Raw genomic sequence first — 16475 nt, 5'->3', positions numbered from 1 at the left:
ATTTTCTTTACAGAATTTCCAAAAAAAGACATAATCATATTAAATAAGCTAAATTATGGAAAGAGGATGAAAATGTGTTTAAAGAAAAGAAGTTACATAATAATAAGCTTCAGTTTAATATGCATTTACTCATAAGATATTTTAAACTGACCATAAGATTTAATCTTTATACAGAAAACAGTTCAAAAAGTGCAGGCTGTCCTCTTGACTGTTACACCACTGCACAATTTTGTTGTGGAGTAATTCTTGGTTTTCTATTATTTCCTGTCAGTTTATGGTATAGAACCAGAACCAAAATATTTTTAAGTTATCTGACACATTTCATCCCACTCAGATTCAGATCAGTTCCTTATATCAAGAGAACTCACAGACCCAGAACAGAAGGCTGTGGCTCCCTCATTTGCCTTTAGACGAACCCAGTCAGATTCAAACTTTTTCCCTGTTTCTTGACACATGAGGACAATTTCCTGCCTCCTACCATTGTTGAGCTTCTCCCCCCATCCCATGCCACGATTAAATTTGTCTCGTTTCAACACGTTATGTCAATTCTTAGGCACTGGTCAAGCTGCTGCAGCTGATCCGGCAAGACCTGGAGCGCGAGCGGCGCGGCAAGCAGGGCGTCGAGCAGCTGGCAAGGGCGCTCAAGGCCTCCGCCTCCGACTCGGGGACCGGGGCCGGGGGCGGCGGATCACCGGGGGCGGCGGACTCCGGGGGCGAGAGTGTCGCCGATAAGCTGCACCACGTGAGTACCGGCTGGAGGCTCCAGTGTTCACTCGGTCTGCTTCCAGACCTCATTACACAATACACACCTTCACAACAATAACATTCTTTGAGTCTCCCCTATTTCATCATTGATTATCAATGTGTTGAAAACAAGCACAGGAGTCATTACACTAATCTATACTACCTTATAAATACAACATCATTACCAAAAATCTCAACAACTCCTTGACAAATGTGCTTCACATATTTGCACCACATGTTAACAGACTTCCAGACGGACAGAACCTAACCTAAGCCTAAGCCTAACCGAACCATATCACTTCTGGCCATTAAAATTGCTACACCAAGAAGAAATGCAGATGATAAACGGGTATTCATTGGACAAATATATTATACTGGAACTGACATGTGATTACAAGTTCACGCAATATGGGTGCATAGATCCTGAGAAATCAGTACCCAGAACAACCACATCTGGCTGTAATAACGGCCTTCAAACGCCTGGGCATTGAGTCAAACAGAGCTCGGATGGTGTGTACAGGTACAGCTGCCCATGCAGCTTCAGCACGATACCACAGTTCGTCAAGCGCAGTGACTGGCGTATTGTGATGAGCCAGTTGCTCGGCCACCATTGACGAGATGTTTCCAATTGGTGAGAGGTCTCCAGAATGTGCTGGCCAGAGCAGCAGTCGAATATTTTCTGTATCTAGAAAGGCCCAAACAGGACCTGCAACATGCAGTCATGCATTATCCTGCTGAAATGTAGAGTTTCCCAGGGATCGAATGAAGGGTAGAGCCACTGGTCGTAACACATCTCAAATGTAACGTCCACTGTTCAAAGTGCCGTCAACAAGAGGTGACTAAGACGTGTAATGCGTGGCACCCCATACCATCATGCCGGGTGATACGCCAGAATGGTGATGACGAATACACGCTTCCAAAGTGCGTTCACCGCGATGTCACTAAACATGGATGCGACCATCGTGATGCTGTAAACAGAACCTGGATTCATCCGAAAAAATGACGTTTTGCCATTCATGCACCCAGGTCCGTCATCGAATACACCATCACAGGCACTCCTCTCTGTGATGCAGCGTCAAAGGTAACAGCAGCCACAGTCTCCGTGCTGCTGCAAACGTCATCGAACTGTTCGTGCAGATGGTTGTTGTCCTGCAAACATCCCCATCTGTTAACTCAGGAATCGAGACGTGGCTGCACGATCCGTTACAGCCGTGCGGATAAGATGCCTGTCATCTCGACTGCTAGTGATACGAGGCCGTTGGGATCCAGCACGGCGTTCCGTATTACCCTCCTGAACCCACCGATTCCATATTCTGCTAACAGTCATTCGATCTTGACCAATGCGAGCAGCAATGTTGCAATACGATAAACCACAATCGCGATGGGCTACAACCCGACCTTTATAAAAGTCGGAAAAGTGATAGTACGCATTTCTCCCCTTACACGAGACATCACAACAACGTTTCACCAGGCAACGCCAGTCAACTGCTGTTTGTGTATGAGAAATGGGTTGGAAACTTTCCTCATGTCAGCACGTCGTAGGTGTCGCCACCGGTGCCAACCCCATGTGAATGCTCTGAAAAGCTAATCATTTGCAAATCACAGCATCTTCTGCCTGTCGGTTAAATCTTGCATCTGTAGCACACCATCTTGGAAGTGTAGCAATTTTAATGTGCAGTAGTGTATATATGTATACAGACTGCATTCCATAAGTAATGCGATCGGTTTTGTTCTGACACAAAGGTACACCACAGTGTGTTGTAATCGGCTGGGCTAAGTGGAGGGGGGTGTTACGTACAAAACGCTCATTGTCTCATTCAGCTTCAAGATGCCAGAGAGTCAGTACCTGCATTTCTGTCAACCCCGTTTTGAGTTGATGTAACACGGCACAATGGATCATTCTGTAGAGCAACGGTATGCCATCAAATTTTGCGTCAAACTTGGGAAGTCCACCACCGAAACGTCTCCATTACTTCAGCGTGCCTTTGGGACTGATTGCTTGTCCAAATCACAAGATGGCACAAGTGGTTCACGGAGGGCCGAGAGCAGATCACTGACGAACCTCGCAGTGGACGGACATCAACCGCACGAGTCGACGAAAATATGAGGCATGTCCGTGATTGTTTGAACTCTGACAGACGGCTAAACCTCCAGTTGATAGTACGCACTCTAAACATGTCAAAAATAACCGTTTTCCACATTGTGAGCGAAGATTTGAACATGAGAAAGGTGTGGCCAAACACGTCCCAAGAGTGTTGACCGACGAACAAAACCACATGCTAGTGCTTCAGTGCGAAGGAATGTTGGAAATGTGTGAAAATGATCCTGATTTTTTAAACTCGGTTATCACTGGCGATGAGTCATGGATTTTTGAGTATGACCCTGAGACAAAAAGGCAGAGTTCAGAGTGGCCACACCATTGCCGCCCTGTCCCTTTGAAGGCACGCACGAGCAAGTCCAGGATCAAAACTGTGCTCATTGTCTTCTTTGACATCAGAGCATTGTCCACCACGAATTCATACCTACCTGGACTACAGTGAACTCAGCTTTCTACTCGGAAGTGCTCAAAAGACTGAAAAGGAGGGTCTCGCGATGTCGAAGCGACATTGAGGACACGTGGGAAGTTCACCACCAGAACGTGCCGAGTCCTAACGCCTTTATTGTTAATTACTTCCTCGAGGACCGAGACCCCATTGCTTCCCCAGCCTCTCTACAGACCTGACCTGGTTCCTGCTGACTTTTTTTCGTTTCCTCAGTTAAAAGGAGTCATGAAAGGAAAACACTGGGACACAATTGAAAGCATCCAGCCACATGTTACATTAAGTCTAAAGGACATTCTGGAAAGACATTCCAGGATGCCTTCCAGGCATGGAAACACCACCTCCAGAAGTGTATCGATGCAAGAAGGTGCTATTTTGAAAATTTTTGATTATTTGTTCGAATATATCAATAGATGATTTTTTATTAATTTGGTCACATTACGTATGTATGTCTAGTCACATTAATGTGACCCCTTGGCAAAAGCCTGAATAACCTTTGGCAACGTGAACTGCTGCAAGATGTGCAAGAAGAGAGTAAATGATGTTCTGTAAGGTACTGACAGGGATGTGGAGGCATGCTGCCTCCAGAACCATGCCCAGTTACACTAGTTTTATTGGCTGAAGCTCCATGTATGAACAACCCAATCGATGCGGTCCCAGAGATTCTTGATTCGGTTTAGATTGTGAGGGAGGGAGGCGGTGTTGGTGGCCAGGGGAGTACGGCTAACTCATGCTAATGTTCTTCGAACCACACGCATACACTGCAAGCTGTGTGACACGTTGCATTGTCCTGCTGGTAGATGCCATTGTGCCGGGGAAAAGAATCTCCATGTAGTGGTAAGGATGGTTCCCAAGGATAGGTGCATACTTGTGTTGACACATTCTGCCTTCCAGAATGAGGCGAGCATCAAGGGAATGCCCCAGACTATAACAGCCCCTCCTTGTTGCTTTTAAACTCTTCACACTGTTCACGCCAATGGCCAAATGTCTGTCGGTGCATAAAACGTGACTCATCTGAAAAGGCCACTTATTGTACTGACATGCAAATTCCAGCCTTTATCACTGCTGAACAGCAGTCGGCACAGGTGCACGAACCAGGTGCCTGCTATGGTGGTCCGTATGCAGCAACGATGCTGAACAGTCATTGAGGATACACTGTTGATAGCCCCTCAGTTCATCTGGGCAGCCATTTGCTCAACTGCTGCACATCTCCATAGCCATTGTTAACCACTGTCTTCTATGGCCTGTGGTGCACCATAGTTGCTTCTGTGCTGGTTTTGGATAACACCATTTTGCTGTGTGTGGTATACTTTAATCACAGCAGCACCCAAATGGTTTACAAACTTAGCCATTTCAGAAATTCTTCCACCATTGGCCTGAAAGCCATGACCACATTGTTCTGGACATCAAAGAAATAATTCCATTTCCACATTACAACTGTACTATTTTTTTCCACCCTCACGACATGCTTTATATACCCTCCACTGTTAGGTACTGCCACCTTCCATCTGTGATGAGAGGTTTTGCATGTTTATGTCAAGCATACACAGTGGTCATGTCAATGTCTGTGAATAATTTTCCAGCCTCAACTACATCTGTGCATTATACAGGGTGGTCCGCTGATCGAGACCGGGCCAAATATCTCACGAAATAAGCGTCAAACGAGAAAACTACAAACAACAAAGCTCGTCTAGCTTGAAGGGGGAAACCAGATGGCACTATGGCTGGACCGCTAGATGGCGCTGCCATAGGTCAAACAGATATCAACTGCGTTTTTTTAAGCAGGAACCCGCATTTTTTATTACTTATTCATGTAGTACGTAAAGAAATATGAATGTTTTAGTTGGATCACTTTTTTCGCTTTGTGATAGATGGCGCCATAATAGTCACAAACATAAGGCTCACAATTTTAGACAAACAATTGGTAACAGGTAGGTTTTTTAAATTAAAATACAGAACATAGGTACATTTGAACATTTTATTTCGGTTGTTCCAATGTGATACATGTACCTTTGTGAACCTATCATTTCTGAGAACGCATGCTGTTACAGCATGATTACCTGTAAATACCACATTAATGCAATAAATGCTCAAAATGATGTCCGTCAACCTCAATGCATTTGGCAATACGTGTAACGACATTCCTCTCAACAATGAGTAGTTCGCCTTTCGTAATGTTCGCACATGCATTGACAATGCACTGACACATGTTATCAGGCATGTCAGTGGATCACGGTAGCAAATATGCTTCAACTTTCCCGAGAGAAAGAAATCCGTGGACGGCAGATCTGGTAAACGTGCGGGCCACGGCATGGTACTTCGGCGACCAATCCACCTGTCACGAAATATGCTATTCTATACCGCTTCAACCTCACGCACGCTATCTGCCGGACATCCATCATGTTGGAAGTACATCGCCATTCTGTCATGCAGTGAAACATCTTGTAGTAACATTGGTAGAACATTACGTAGAAAATAAGCATGCATTGCACCTTAAGATTGCCATCGATAAAATGGGGGCCAATTATCCTTCCTCCCATAATGCCGCACCATACATTAACCCACCAAGGTCGCTGATGTTCCACTTGTCACAGCCATCGTGGATTTTCTGTTGCCCAATACAGCATATTATGCCCGTTTACGTTACCGCTGTTGGTGAATGACGCTTCGTTGCTAAATAGAACGCGTGCGAAAAATCTGTCATCTTCCCGTAATTTCTCTTGTGCCCAGTGGCAGAACTGTACATGATGTTCAAAGTCGTCATCATGCGATTCCTGGTGCACAAAAATATGGTACGGATGCAATTGATGTTGATTTAGCATTGTCAAAACCAATGTTTTTGAGATTCCCGATTCTCGTGCAATTTGTCTGCTACTGATGTGCCGATTAGCTGCAACAGCAGCTGAAACACCTACTTGCACATCATCATTTGTTGTGGGTCGTGGTTGACGTTTCACATGTGGCTGAACACTTCCTGTTTCCTTAAATAACGTAACTATCCGGCGAACGGTCCGGACACTTGGATGATGTCGTTCAGGATACTGAGCAGTGTACATAGCACATGCCCGTTGGGCATTTTGATCACAATAGCTACACGTCAATGCAATATCGACCTTTCCCGCAATTGGTAAACGGTCCATTTTAACACGGGTAATGTATCACAAAGCAAATACCGTCCGCACTGGCGGAATGTTACTTGATACCACGTACTTACGCATTTGTGACTATTACAGCACCATCTATCACAAAGTGAAAAAAGTGGTCCAACTAAATCATTCATATTTCTTTACGTACTAGATGAACATGTAATAAGAAATGGGGGTTCCTATTTAAAAAAACAGTTGATATCCGTTTGACCTATGGCAGCGCCATCTACTGGGCCATCCATAGCACCATCTGATTTCCCCCTTCAAGCTAGACGAGTTTCGATCTTTCTAGTGTTTTCGTTTGTCGCTTATTTCATGAGATATTTGGCCCGGTCACTATTAATTGACCACCCTATATCTGCAGCTACAATGGATGAGGCCAGACAAGTTACATAACTAGCATAAGCTTTGTCCACTTCACTGGCTTGTCAGTGCACACTGTCCTCAGTGCCACAGATCAAGGTACCTGTCATCTCATCATAACCGCAACACCAGGTCTGGCTCACTCACTGTCCTAGCTATTCTCATCCTTAAAACATACTTACCCACTGTCCTAGCTACTCTCATTCTTAATACATAATGATTCACAAAGTCTTCGTCAACATAAACGCCAGCATTCTCCTCCTCTGTTGCTGCTATCCATTTCTGGAACAAACTTACTTACCCTCTGTGCACTATTCAATGCGCTCCCTATTGCTTTGAAGAAAAGCTGAAGCACTCCCTTTTGTAAACCTCTCTGAGTTAAACAGAACAGCAGGTCCTGCCGTCTTCTCTCTGGCTCACCATCTCTCTCATATCCATTGCTACAAGTGTCCCCAGTTTTTAAATATGATTGTGATCCGCCTTTGGTGATTTGCTTTTATTGAACTAACTTAAATTCCACTTTTTTCTGCTATACCTATTACTGCTTTCCACTATTTGTGTTATAGTTACTTCTAAATCTTACTTCCTTATGTGTACATAACACATGTATGCTGCATTGTTAGACATGAGAGAGCATTTGATTATCCCAATCTTCAGATTAAATGAAAATGTTACATCTGCTGTTAATACACATTAACCTTTCAGAAGAACTAGCCACTAGGGCCAGTTAAGAATTCCTGCAGGAAAAAAAAAAGATTAACAAATATAGAAAATACACTGAAATTCCTAAAAACAGATGTTAATCAAATATAGAAGGCTAAAAAACTGGAATATCTTGGGAAGATAATCCAAGAAAATGATTTGGGAAAAGTTGCCATAGAGGAATGGATACACAAAATGGAAAAGGTCCATGACACAAGCAAAGACCATGACAAGAAAAAAATGCCTGCCCAGAACTGCAAAAATTAGGCATTACAATACAGTAGTGTAGCCAAAATGCCTATATGCAAGTGAATGTTTAACACTAAACTGCCATTTAGATAAATTAGAAATACTAGAAAGGTAAATCATTGGAAAGTATTAGGCACATTCCCACAAAATACTGTGGAATGTTGGCTATTACATTTACATTTACTGAAACGTAGAAATCATAAATCATATCAGAAGTAATAAAAAAAAGACTGATATTTGTTAGCATTTATATCAAATCGAAGATAGTAGATTAACCAAGAAGATCTTCAAATATTTATGGTATAAAAACTTGGTAAATTCAGAAAAATAATATAAAAGCTCAAGAAACAAGCGACAGAGAAGTGTTTAGGGGAAAAGTATTGAATATGGGAGGTTTCCAAGATAGCAGAGTGGAGTGGGGAGGGGGGGGGGAGGGATGGGGGGGGGGGGACTTCATCCAAAGTGTTCAAAAGAGAGAAAGAACAAATGTAGTGAACAAATATGAAAGAGTACTGGGAGAAAACAAAAGAATAGTAAATAAGGAATAGAGATTGGCATGTGGTCTTTAGTTCACTCATCTGAGAAGAAGTAAATGGGATGTATGAGCCAGTCAAGCTGATTGTGCTTTAATTCTTACATTTACCTGCCATTCCTATCTTCTAGATTGTGTGTCTGATATACTTCCAAAGTGTTATCACTCCAGTGCCATACACACTAAGTCTAGTAGTTGTTTGGTTCCACCTCATTTGGTCACAAGTCTTCCAAGGCTCTGATTCTAACACTGGAACACCTATGTCTTCCACATAAACTCCCATTTCTACTTCTATCACCTCAACAAAAAATTCCTCCCCATCTTTGAGGCTCACAATGCACCCTTTTCACCTCTTTCCTCTGCATTTAACAGTCTAATACTCTTTCTGCTCTTAATGTTGATTTATTTGCTTGTAAACTCATTTTAAAGTTTTTTTGACTTTTCTATATGCTGAATCTATCCTTCTGAATACTATTATCTGTTTGATATCTTGACATTTTCTGTAGCATCTGATAATAGTGCTGATAGTAAATACTTCCTTTAAAGTATTAGATAAAAACAGCAGCTGATTATTGTACGAAGAGAAAGCAGAACTTTTTTCCAAAGTACCTATCCTACTCCTAATAACACTTATCTGAAGAAACTGTCTCAATATTTATTTTTAGCAAGGGATCCGTGTATAATTTTCAATCTATGGAATGAAACACTGACTATTAACTCATGTAATGTATTGTCTTAATCTTCAAACATATCTTCATAAACTTTTTACAGACTAATTAAATACTTGATGCATTTTGTGATTTAAACTACAGCTTTTGTACCACATACTAACGTCTGACCGGCAACTGACTGTATCAGCTGATTTATTTGGTCTTGCAGCAGCATTGATATAAAAAGTAACAATTAGTGATTACAAGTTCATTTATATTTAAGATTATTAATATTTTTTAGGAAGTTACAATCAAAAATAACATATTCACAAAAACTTAAATGACCATAAGTTTTACAATAATGGAGAAAATATTTTTACACTATTTGCTTCTTTATACAATTATTTCTTTTTGATAAAAAATTTCTTAAAATATTGATTTTGAGCAGTTGCTTTTGAAATATGTGAATTCCTGCCAAAGTGCATAATTGTTTGAAATACGGTATCCCGGCTAAGACACAAGTTGAAAATATGCTCACTAGTTTTTACTTACTTAAATTTGCCATGTTTCGTGACAGTACCTTTTCCGTTAGATGTTTACAAGGCGATATTAGTCTTGGCTTCAGTTGTCTAATGAAGTATGATTCCACAATGCATCTTTGTCAGTTGCAGAAATGACCTGGTTCAATGTGTTTGCCACATTTTTGGTGTTTCAAATACCATTTCTTCAAATGTAGTTTTTTCTTATAGTTTATATAAAAAATAGTAACATAATTCAAAATTATTTATGACGGCGACCTGCACACTCTTCTTCCGTCAACACACACCAAGAGTTAACTGCCGACTGAGTACAGTCAAAGATGACTCCAGCGTCAAAGATATTTTACACAACACACAAGCTTCCACTTGTAATCATTCTCTTTGCTATTCTTCGATACATTTACTAATAGTAATCAATATGCTTTTACTCTCAAAAATATAAGTAAATTAACATATAATAAGGCAAATTATAATAAAAAAATTCTGACAAAAAATATAAGAAAACATTTACAATTTGGTATCGACGAATACGATAAAAAAAATAACATCTCCCAGATCCATTACATGTTTCAATTGTTAACATTTACTACTTCCTGTAGTGAAGTAGAAGTGGATAGTTCCTGTGAATTATTATGGGTGGAGGTTACACTCAACAACCGAGCAAGGTTAATAATTGGCTCCTTTTACCGACCCCCCGACTCAGCAGCATTAGTGGCAGAACAACTGAGAGAAAATTTGGAATACATTTCACATAAATTTTCTCAGCATGTTATGGTCTTAGGTGGAGATTTCAATTTACCAGATATAGACTGGGACACTCAGATGTTTAGGACGGGTGGTAGGGACAGAGCATCGAGTGACATTATACTGAGTGCACTATCCGAAAATTACCTCGAGCAATTAAACAGAGAACCGACTCGTGGAGATAACATCTTGGACCTACTGATAACAAACAGACCCGAACTTTTCGACTCTGTAAGTGCAGAACAGGGAATCAGTGATCATAAGGCCGTTGCAGCATCCCTGAATATGGAAGTTAATAGGAATATAAAAAAAGGGAGGAAGGTTTATCTGTTTAGCAAGAGTAATAGAAGGCAGATTTCAGACTACCTAACAGATCAAAAAGAAAATTTCTGTTCCGACACTGACAATGTTGAGTGTTTATGGAAAAAGTTCAAGGCAACCGTTAAATGCGTTTTAGACAGGTACGTGCCGAGCAAAACTGTGAGGGACGGGAAAAACCCACCGTGGTACAACAACAAAGTTAGGAAACTACTGCGAAAGCAAAGAGAGCTTCACTCCAAGTTTAAACGCAGCCAAAACCTCTCAGACAAACAGAAGCTAAACGATGTCAAAGTTAGCGTAAGGAGGGCTATGCGTGAAGCGTTCAGTGAATTCGAAAGTAAAATACTAGGTACCGACTTGACAGAAAATCCTAGGAAGTTCTGGTCTTACGTTAAATCAGTAAGTGGCTCGAAACATCATGTCCAGACACTCTGGGATGATGATGGCATTGAAACAGAGGATGACAAGCGTAAAGCTGAAATACTAAACACCTTTTTCCAAAGCTGTTTCACAGAGGAAGACCGCACTGCAGTTCCTTCTCTAAATCCTCGCACCAACGAAAAAATGGCTGACATTGAAATAAGTGTCCAAGGAATAGAAAAGCAACTGGAATCACTCAACAGAGGAAAGTCCACTGGACCTGACGGGATACCAATTCGATTCTACACAGAGTACGCGAAAGAACTTGCCCCCCTTCTAACAGCCGTGTACCGCAAGTCTCTAGAGGAACAGAAGGTTCCAAATGATTGGAAAAGAGCACAGGTAGTCCCAGTCTTCAAGAAGGGTCGTCGAGCAGATGCGCAAAACTATAGACCTATCTCTCTGACGTCGATCTGTTGTAGAATTTTAGAACATGTCTTTTGCTCGAGTATCATGTCGTTTTTGGAAACTCAGAATCTACTATGTAGGAATCAACATGGATTCCGGAAACAGCGATCGTGTGAAACCCAACTCGCATTATTTGTTAATGAAACCCAGAAAATATTAGATACAGGCTCCCAGGTAGATGCCATTTTCCTTGACTTCCGGAAGGCGTTCGATACAGTTCCGCACTGTCGTCTGATAAACAAAGTAAGAGCCTACGGAATATCAGACCAGCTGTGTGGCTGGATTGAAGAGTTTTTAGCAAACAGAACACAGCATGTTGTTCTCAATGGAGAGACATCTACAGACGTTAAAGTAACCTCTGGCGTGCCACAGGGGAGTGTTATGGGACCATTGCTTTTCACAATATATATAAATGACCTAGTAGATAGTGTCGGAAGTTCCATGCGGCTTTTCGCGGATGATGCTGTAGTATACAGAGAAGTTGCAGCATTAGAAAATTGTAGCGAAATGCAGGAAGATCTGCAGCGGATAGGCACTTGGTGCAGGGAGTGGCAACTGACCCTTAACATAGACAAATGTAATGTATTGCGAATACATAGAAAGAAGGATCCTTTATTGTATGATTATATGATAGCGGAACAAACACTGGTAGCAGTTACTTCTGTAAAATATCTGGGAGTATGCGTGCGGAACGATTTGAAGTGGAATGATCATATAAAATTAATTGTTGGTAAGGCGGGTACCAGGTTGAGATTCATTGGGAGAGTCCTTAGAAAATGTAGTCCATCAACAAAGGAGGTGGCTTACAAAACACTCGTTCGACCTATACTTGAGTATTGCTCATCAGTGTGGGATCCGTACCAGATCGGGTTGACGGAGGAGATAGAGAAGATCCAAAGAAGAGCGGCGCGTTTCGTCACAGGGTTATTTGGTAACCGTGATAGCGTTACGGAGATGTTTAACAAACTCAAGTGGCAGACTCTGCAAGAGAGGCGCTCTGCATCGCGGTGTAGCTTGCTCGCCAGGTTTCGAGAGGGTGCGTTTCTGGATGAGGTATCGAATATATTGCTTCCCCCTACTTATACCTCCCGAGGAGATCACGAATGTAAAATTAGAGAGATTAGAGCGCGCACAGAGGCTTTCAGACAGTCGTTCTTCCCGCGAACCATACGCGACTGGAACAGGAAAGGGAGATAATGACAGTGGCACGTAAAGTGCCCTCCGCCACACACCGTTGGGTGGCTTGCGGAGTATAAATGTAGATGTAGATGTAGGTGGCAATGCTTATGTTAAAATATTTAATAGAACCAAATGCTTTGTAAACCATGTTAGATTATTATCTACTGAACTGTTCACAATTTGAATAATTTAACGTGTTATTGTGCAACCTTTTTTTAGAGCTTTCTGTTCAATAATTTTAATATACAACACATGTTTTTTAAGTAAGTACCATTTTGAAATTAAAAAAAGATGTGCTAAGATATCTCAATAATTATATTTTTACATGAAAGCCTGTACCTTAATCTACGCACTGATTCTTCCTTGTTTACATTGTCTACTGAGTGTTTAAGATGCCTCCGATAATCGTGAGTCCCGCCGACTGTGAAGTACGGGCTGTTATAAGACTTCCTAGTGCTAAAGGCTTCTTGGAAGCTAGATTAGGGAGAGGCAAACCTACGTTTCTAGCATTTGTAGACTTAGAGAAAGCTTTTGACAATGTTGACTGGAATACTCTCTTTCAGATTCTGAAGGTGGCAGGGGTAAAATACAAGGAGCAAAAGGCTATTTACAATTTGTACAGAAACCAGATGTCAGTTATAAAAGTCGAGGGACATGAAAGGGAAGCAGTGGTAAGGAAGGGAGTAAGACAGGGTTGTAGCCCCTCCCCAATGTTATTCAGTCTGTATATTGAGCAAGCAGTGAAGGAAACGAAAGAAAAATTTGGAGTAGGTATTAAAATCCATGGAGAAGAAGTAAAAACCTTGAGGTTCGCCGATGACATTGTAATTCTGTCAGAGACAGCAAAGGCCTTGGAAGAGCAGTTGAACAGAATGGATAGCGTCTTGAAAGGACGATATAAGATGAACATCAACAAAAGCAAAACGAGGATAATGGAATGTAGTCGAATTAAGTCGGGTGATGTTGAGGGTATTAGATTAGGAAATGAGACACTTAGAGTAGTAAAGGAGTTTTGCTATTTGGGGAGCAAAATAACTCATGATGGTCGAAGTAGAGAGGATATAAAATGTAGACTGGCAATGGCAAGGAAAGCGTTTCTGAAGAAAAATTTGTTAACATCGAGTATAGATTTAAGTGTCAGGAAGTCGTTTCTGAAAGTATTTGTATGGAGTGTAGCCATGTATGGAAGTGAAACATGGACATAAATAGTTTGGACAAGAAGAGAATAGAAGCTTTCCAAATGCAGTGCTACAGAAGAATGCTGAAGGTTAGCTGGGTAGATCACATAACTAATGAGGAGGTATTGAATAGAATTGGGGAGAAGAGAAGTTTGTGGCACAACTTGACTAGAAGAAGGGATCAGTTGGTAGGACATGTTCTGAGGCATCAAGGGATCACCAATGTAGCATTGGAGGGCAGCGTGGAGGGTAAAAATCGTAGAGGGAGACCAAGAGATGAATACACCAAGCAGATTCAGAAGGATGTAGGTTGTAGTAGGTACTGGGACATGAAGAAGCTTGCACAGGATAGAGTAGCATGGAGAGCTGCATCTAACCAGTGTTAGGACTGAAGACGACAACAACAACAACAACAGTACGAAAGGCCTAAAAGTGATCGATATTCATCATGAGATCTGTGCAGTTTATGGAGAATACATTATGAGTGATGGAATGGTAAGAAACTGAGTGAGAGCATTTAAAGATGGCCGTACAAATGTGCACGATGAACAACGAAGTGGACGTCCTGTGGTCGTTAATGAAAGTTTTATGCAGGAAGTGGACAATAAGGTGAGAGAAAACAGACACTTTACAATTTCCTCCTTGCAGGATGACTTTCCTAATGTTTCTCGTAGTGTTTTGTATGGCATTGTGGCCGAGCACTCGAATTACCAAAAATTGTGTGCACGTTGGGTACAAAAAATGTTGATGGATGTGCAAAAATCCAAATGTGGGGACAGTACATTGACTTTCCTTGAGCGGTACCACAACGACGGTGATGATATCTTAAGCCAAATTGTTACGGGCGCTGAAACATGGGTGGCCTACGTCACACCAGAATCAAAGCAACAGTCCGTGGAAGTTGAGCAAGGGCATCGTTTTGCTGCAACACAATGCCCGTCCGCATGTGACGAATCAGACCAAAGACCTCATCACATCTTTTCGATGGGAAACTCTAGATCATCCTTCGCACAGCCCCGATCTTGCACCCATGGACTACCATCTGCTCCTGCACCTGAAGAAACACCTGGGCGGTCAGCGTCTTCGAGACGGTGACGAAGTCCAAACAGTGGTGATGCAGTGGTTAACAAGTCAGGCGGCAGACATCTATGGGTAGGGTATTCAATAACTGGTACAACATTATGACAAGTGCCTCAATATTGACGGAAATTATGTAGAAAAGTAGATTAAGGTACAGGCTTTCTTGTAAAAATAAAATTATTGAGATATCTTAGCACATCTTTTTTTAATTTCAAAATGGTACTTACTTGAAAAACACGCCTCACATTTTATGCAAGAATTACATCAGACAAGTAAATTATTATCTTTCTGATTTTGAAATTATTGTTTTGGCAGAATGGAAATCTGTGTACACAAAATACTCAATTATCCAGTTTTTAATTTTGCAAATGAAGTAGTATAACTAATTTTTATTAAAGGCCATTGAAGTCTTAGAAATAGTGTTAGCTAATAAGTAATAAATGGGAAAATAATAAACGCAATTGTACACTATAACATTACAAAATACACAACTTATCGATTACTTCATTAAAGATTGTGTATCGCATACTCCTATACAAAATCTGTGGCTGTTACATTACACAGCACATGCCTTTGGGTTCCAGGCACGTTCCATGCTGGCGTACCTGGAGGCTGCACGCTTCAAAGTCCAGAGCGCACTTCTGGAGCTGGAAGGCCGGCCGAGAGCGGCGCACCCGCTGGCTCCGCACATCTCTGTCTCCCGCGACCGCGCCGGAATGCAGCACAGTGTGCTCAAGGTGAGGCGTGCAAGGGCTGGTGGGCTGTGTGGTCAAGTTACTGTGGGGCCGGCTTACTTTATTTTTGTTTAGTTTAGTTTGGTTATTTTGCATGTTCCATGGGGCACATTAGATTAGATTAGATTAGATTAGATTAGATTAGTTTTTCGTTCCATAGGTCCGTGCTGAGGAGATCCTTGTGGATGTGGAACACGAGGATCTCCTCAGCACGGATCTGTGGAATGAAAAACTAATTTAATCTAATGTAGACTAATGTGCCCCATGGAACATGCTAAATATATTTATAATAGAGGGAAACATTCCACGTCGGAAAAATATATCTAAAAACACAGATGCTGTAACTTACCAAACAAAACGTTGGTATGTTGATAGAGATAAAAAACACACACACAAATATCAAGGTTTCGCAACCCACGGTTGCTTCATCTGGAAAGAGGGAAGGAAAGGGAAAGACGAAAGGATGTGGGTTTTAAGGGAGAGGGTAAGGAGTCATTCCAATCCCGGGAGCGGAAAGACTTACCTTAGGGGGAAAAAATGGCAGGTATACACTCGCGCACACACACACATATCCATCCGCACATATACAGACACAAGCAGACATAGAGTTTGGGCAGAGATGTCAGTTGAGGCGGAAGTACAGAGGCAAAGATGTTGTTGAATGACAGGTGAGGTATGAGTGGCGGCAAATTGAAATTAGCGGAGGTTGAGGCCTGGTGGGTAACGAGAAGAGAGGATATACTGAAGGGCAAGTTCCCATCTCCGGAGTTCTGACAGGTTGGTGTTAATGGAAAGTATCCAGATAACCCGGACGGTGTAGCACTGTGCCAAGATGTGCTGGCCATGCACCGAGGCATGTTTAGCCACAGGGTGATCCTCATTACCAACAAACACTGTCTGCCTGTGTCCATTCATGCGAATGGACAGTTTGTTGCTGGTCATTCCC

At 41.8% G+C, this 16475-nt stretch overlaps 1 protein-coding gene across 4 annotated transcripts in view; it reads left to right on the top strand.

Annotated features, from left to right (window-relative positions):
• LOC126108680 (nostrin) overlaps positions 1-16475 on the top strand; it is a 675422-nt gene that overhangs the window by 632061 nt on the left and 26886 nt on the right. For all 4 annotated transcript variants that reach the window (XM_049913991.1, XM_049913992.1, XM_049913993.1 and 1 more), the window contains 2 exons: positions 554-742; positions 15380-15532. In XM_049913991.1, coding sequence (XP_049769948.1) covers positions 554-742; positions 15380-15532 — 342 coding nt within the window. The remainder of the gene's footprint in view (positions 1-553; positions 743-15379; positions 15533-16475) is intronic.

This window comes from Schistocerca cancellata, chromosome 11, assembly GCF_023864275.1.
Source record: "Schistocerca cancellata isolate TAMUIC-IGC-003103 chromosome 11, iqSchCanc2.1, whole genome shotgun sequence".
NCBI classification, from domain to species: domain Eukaryota; kingdom Metazoa; phylum Arthropoda; class Insecta; order Orthoptera; family Acrididae; genus Schistocerca; species Schistocerca cancellata.
This window is presented reverse-complemented; position numbering and strand designations above follow the sequence as displayed.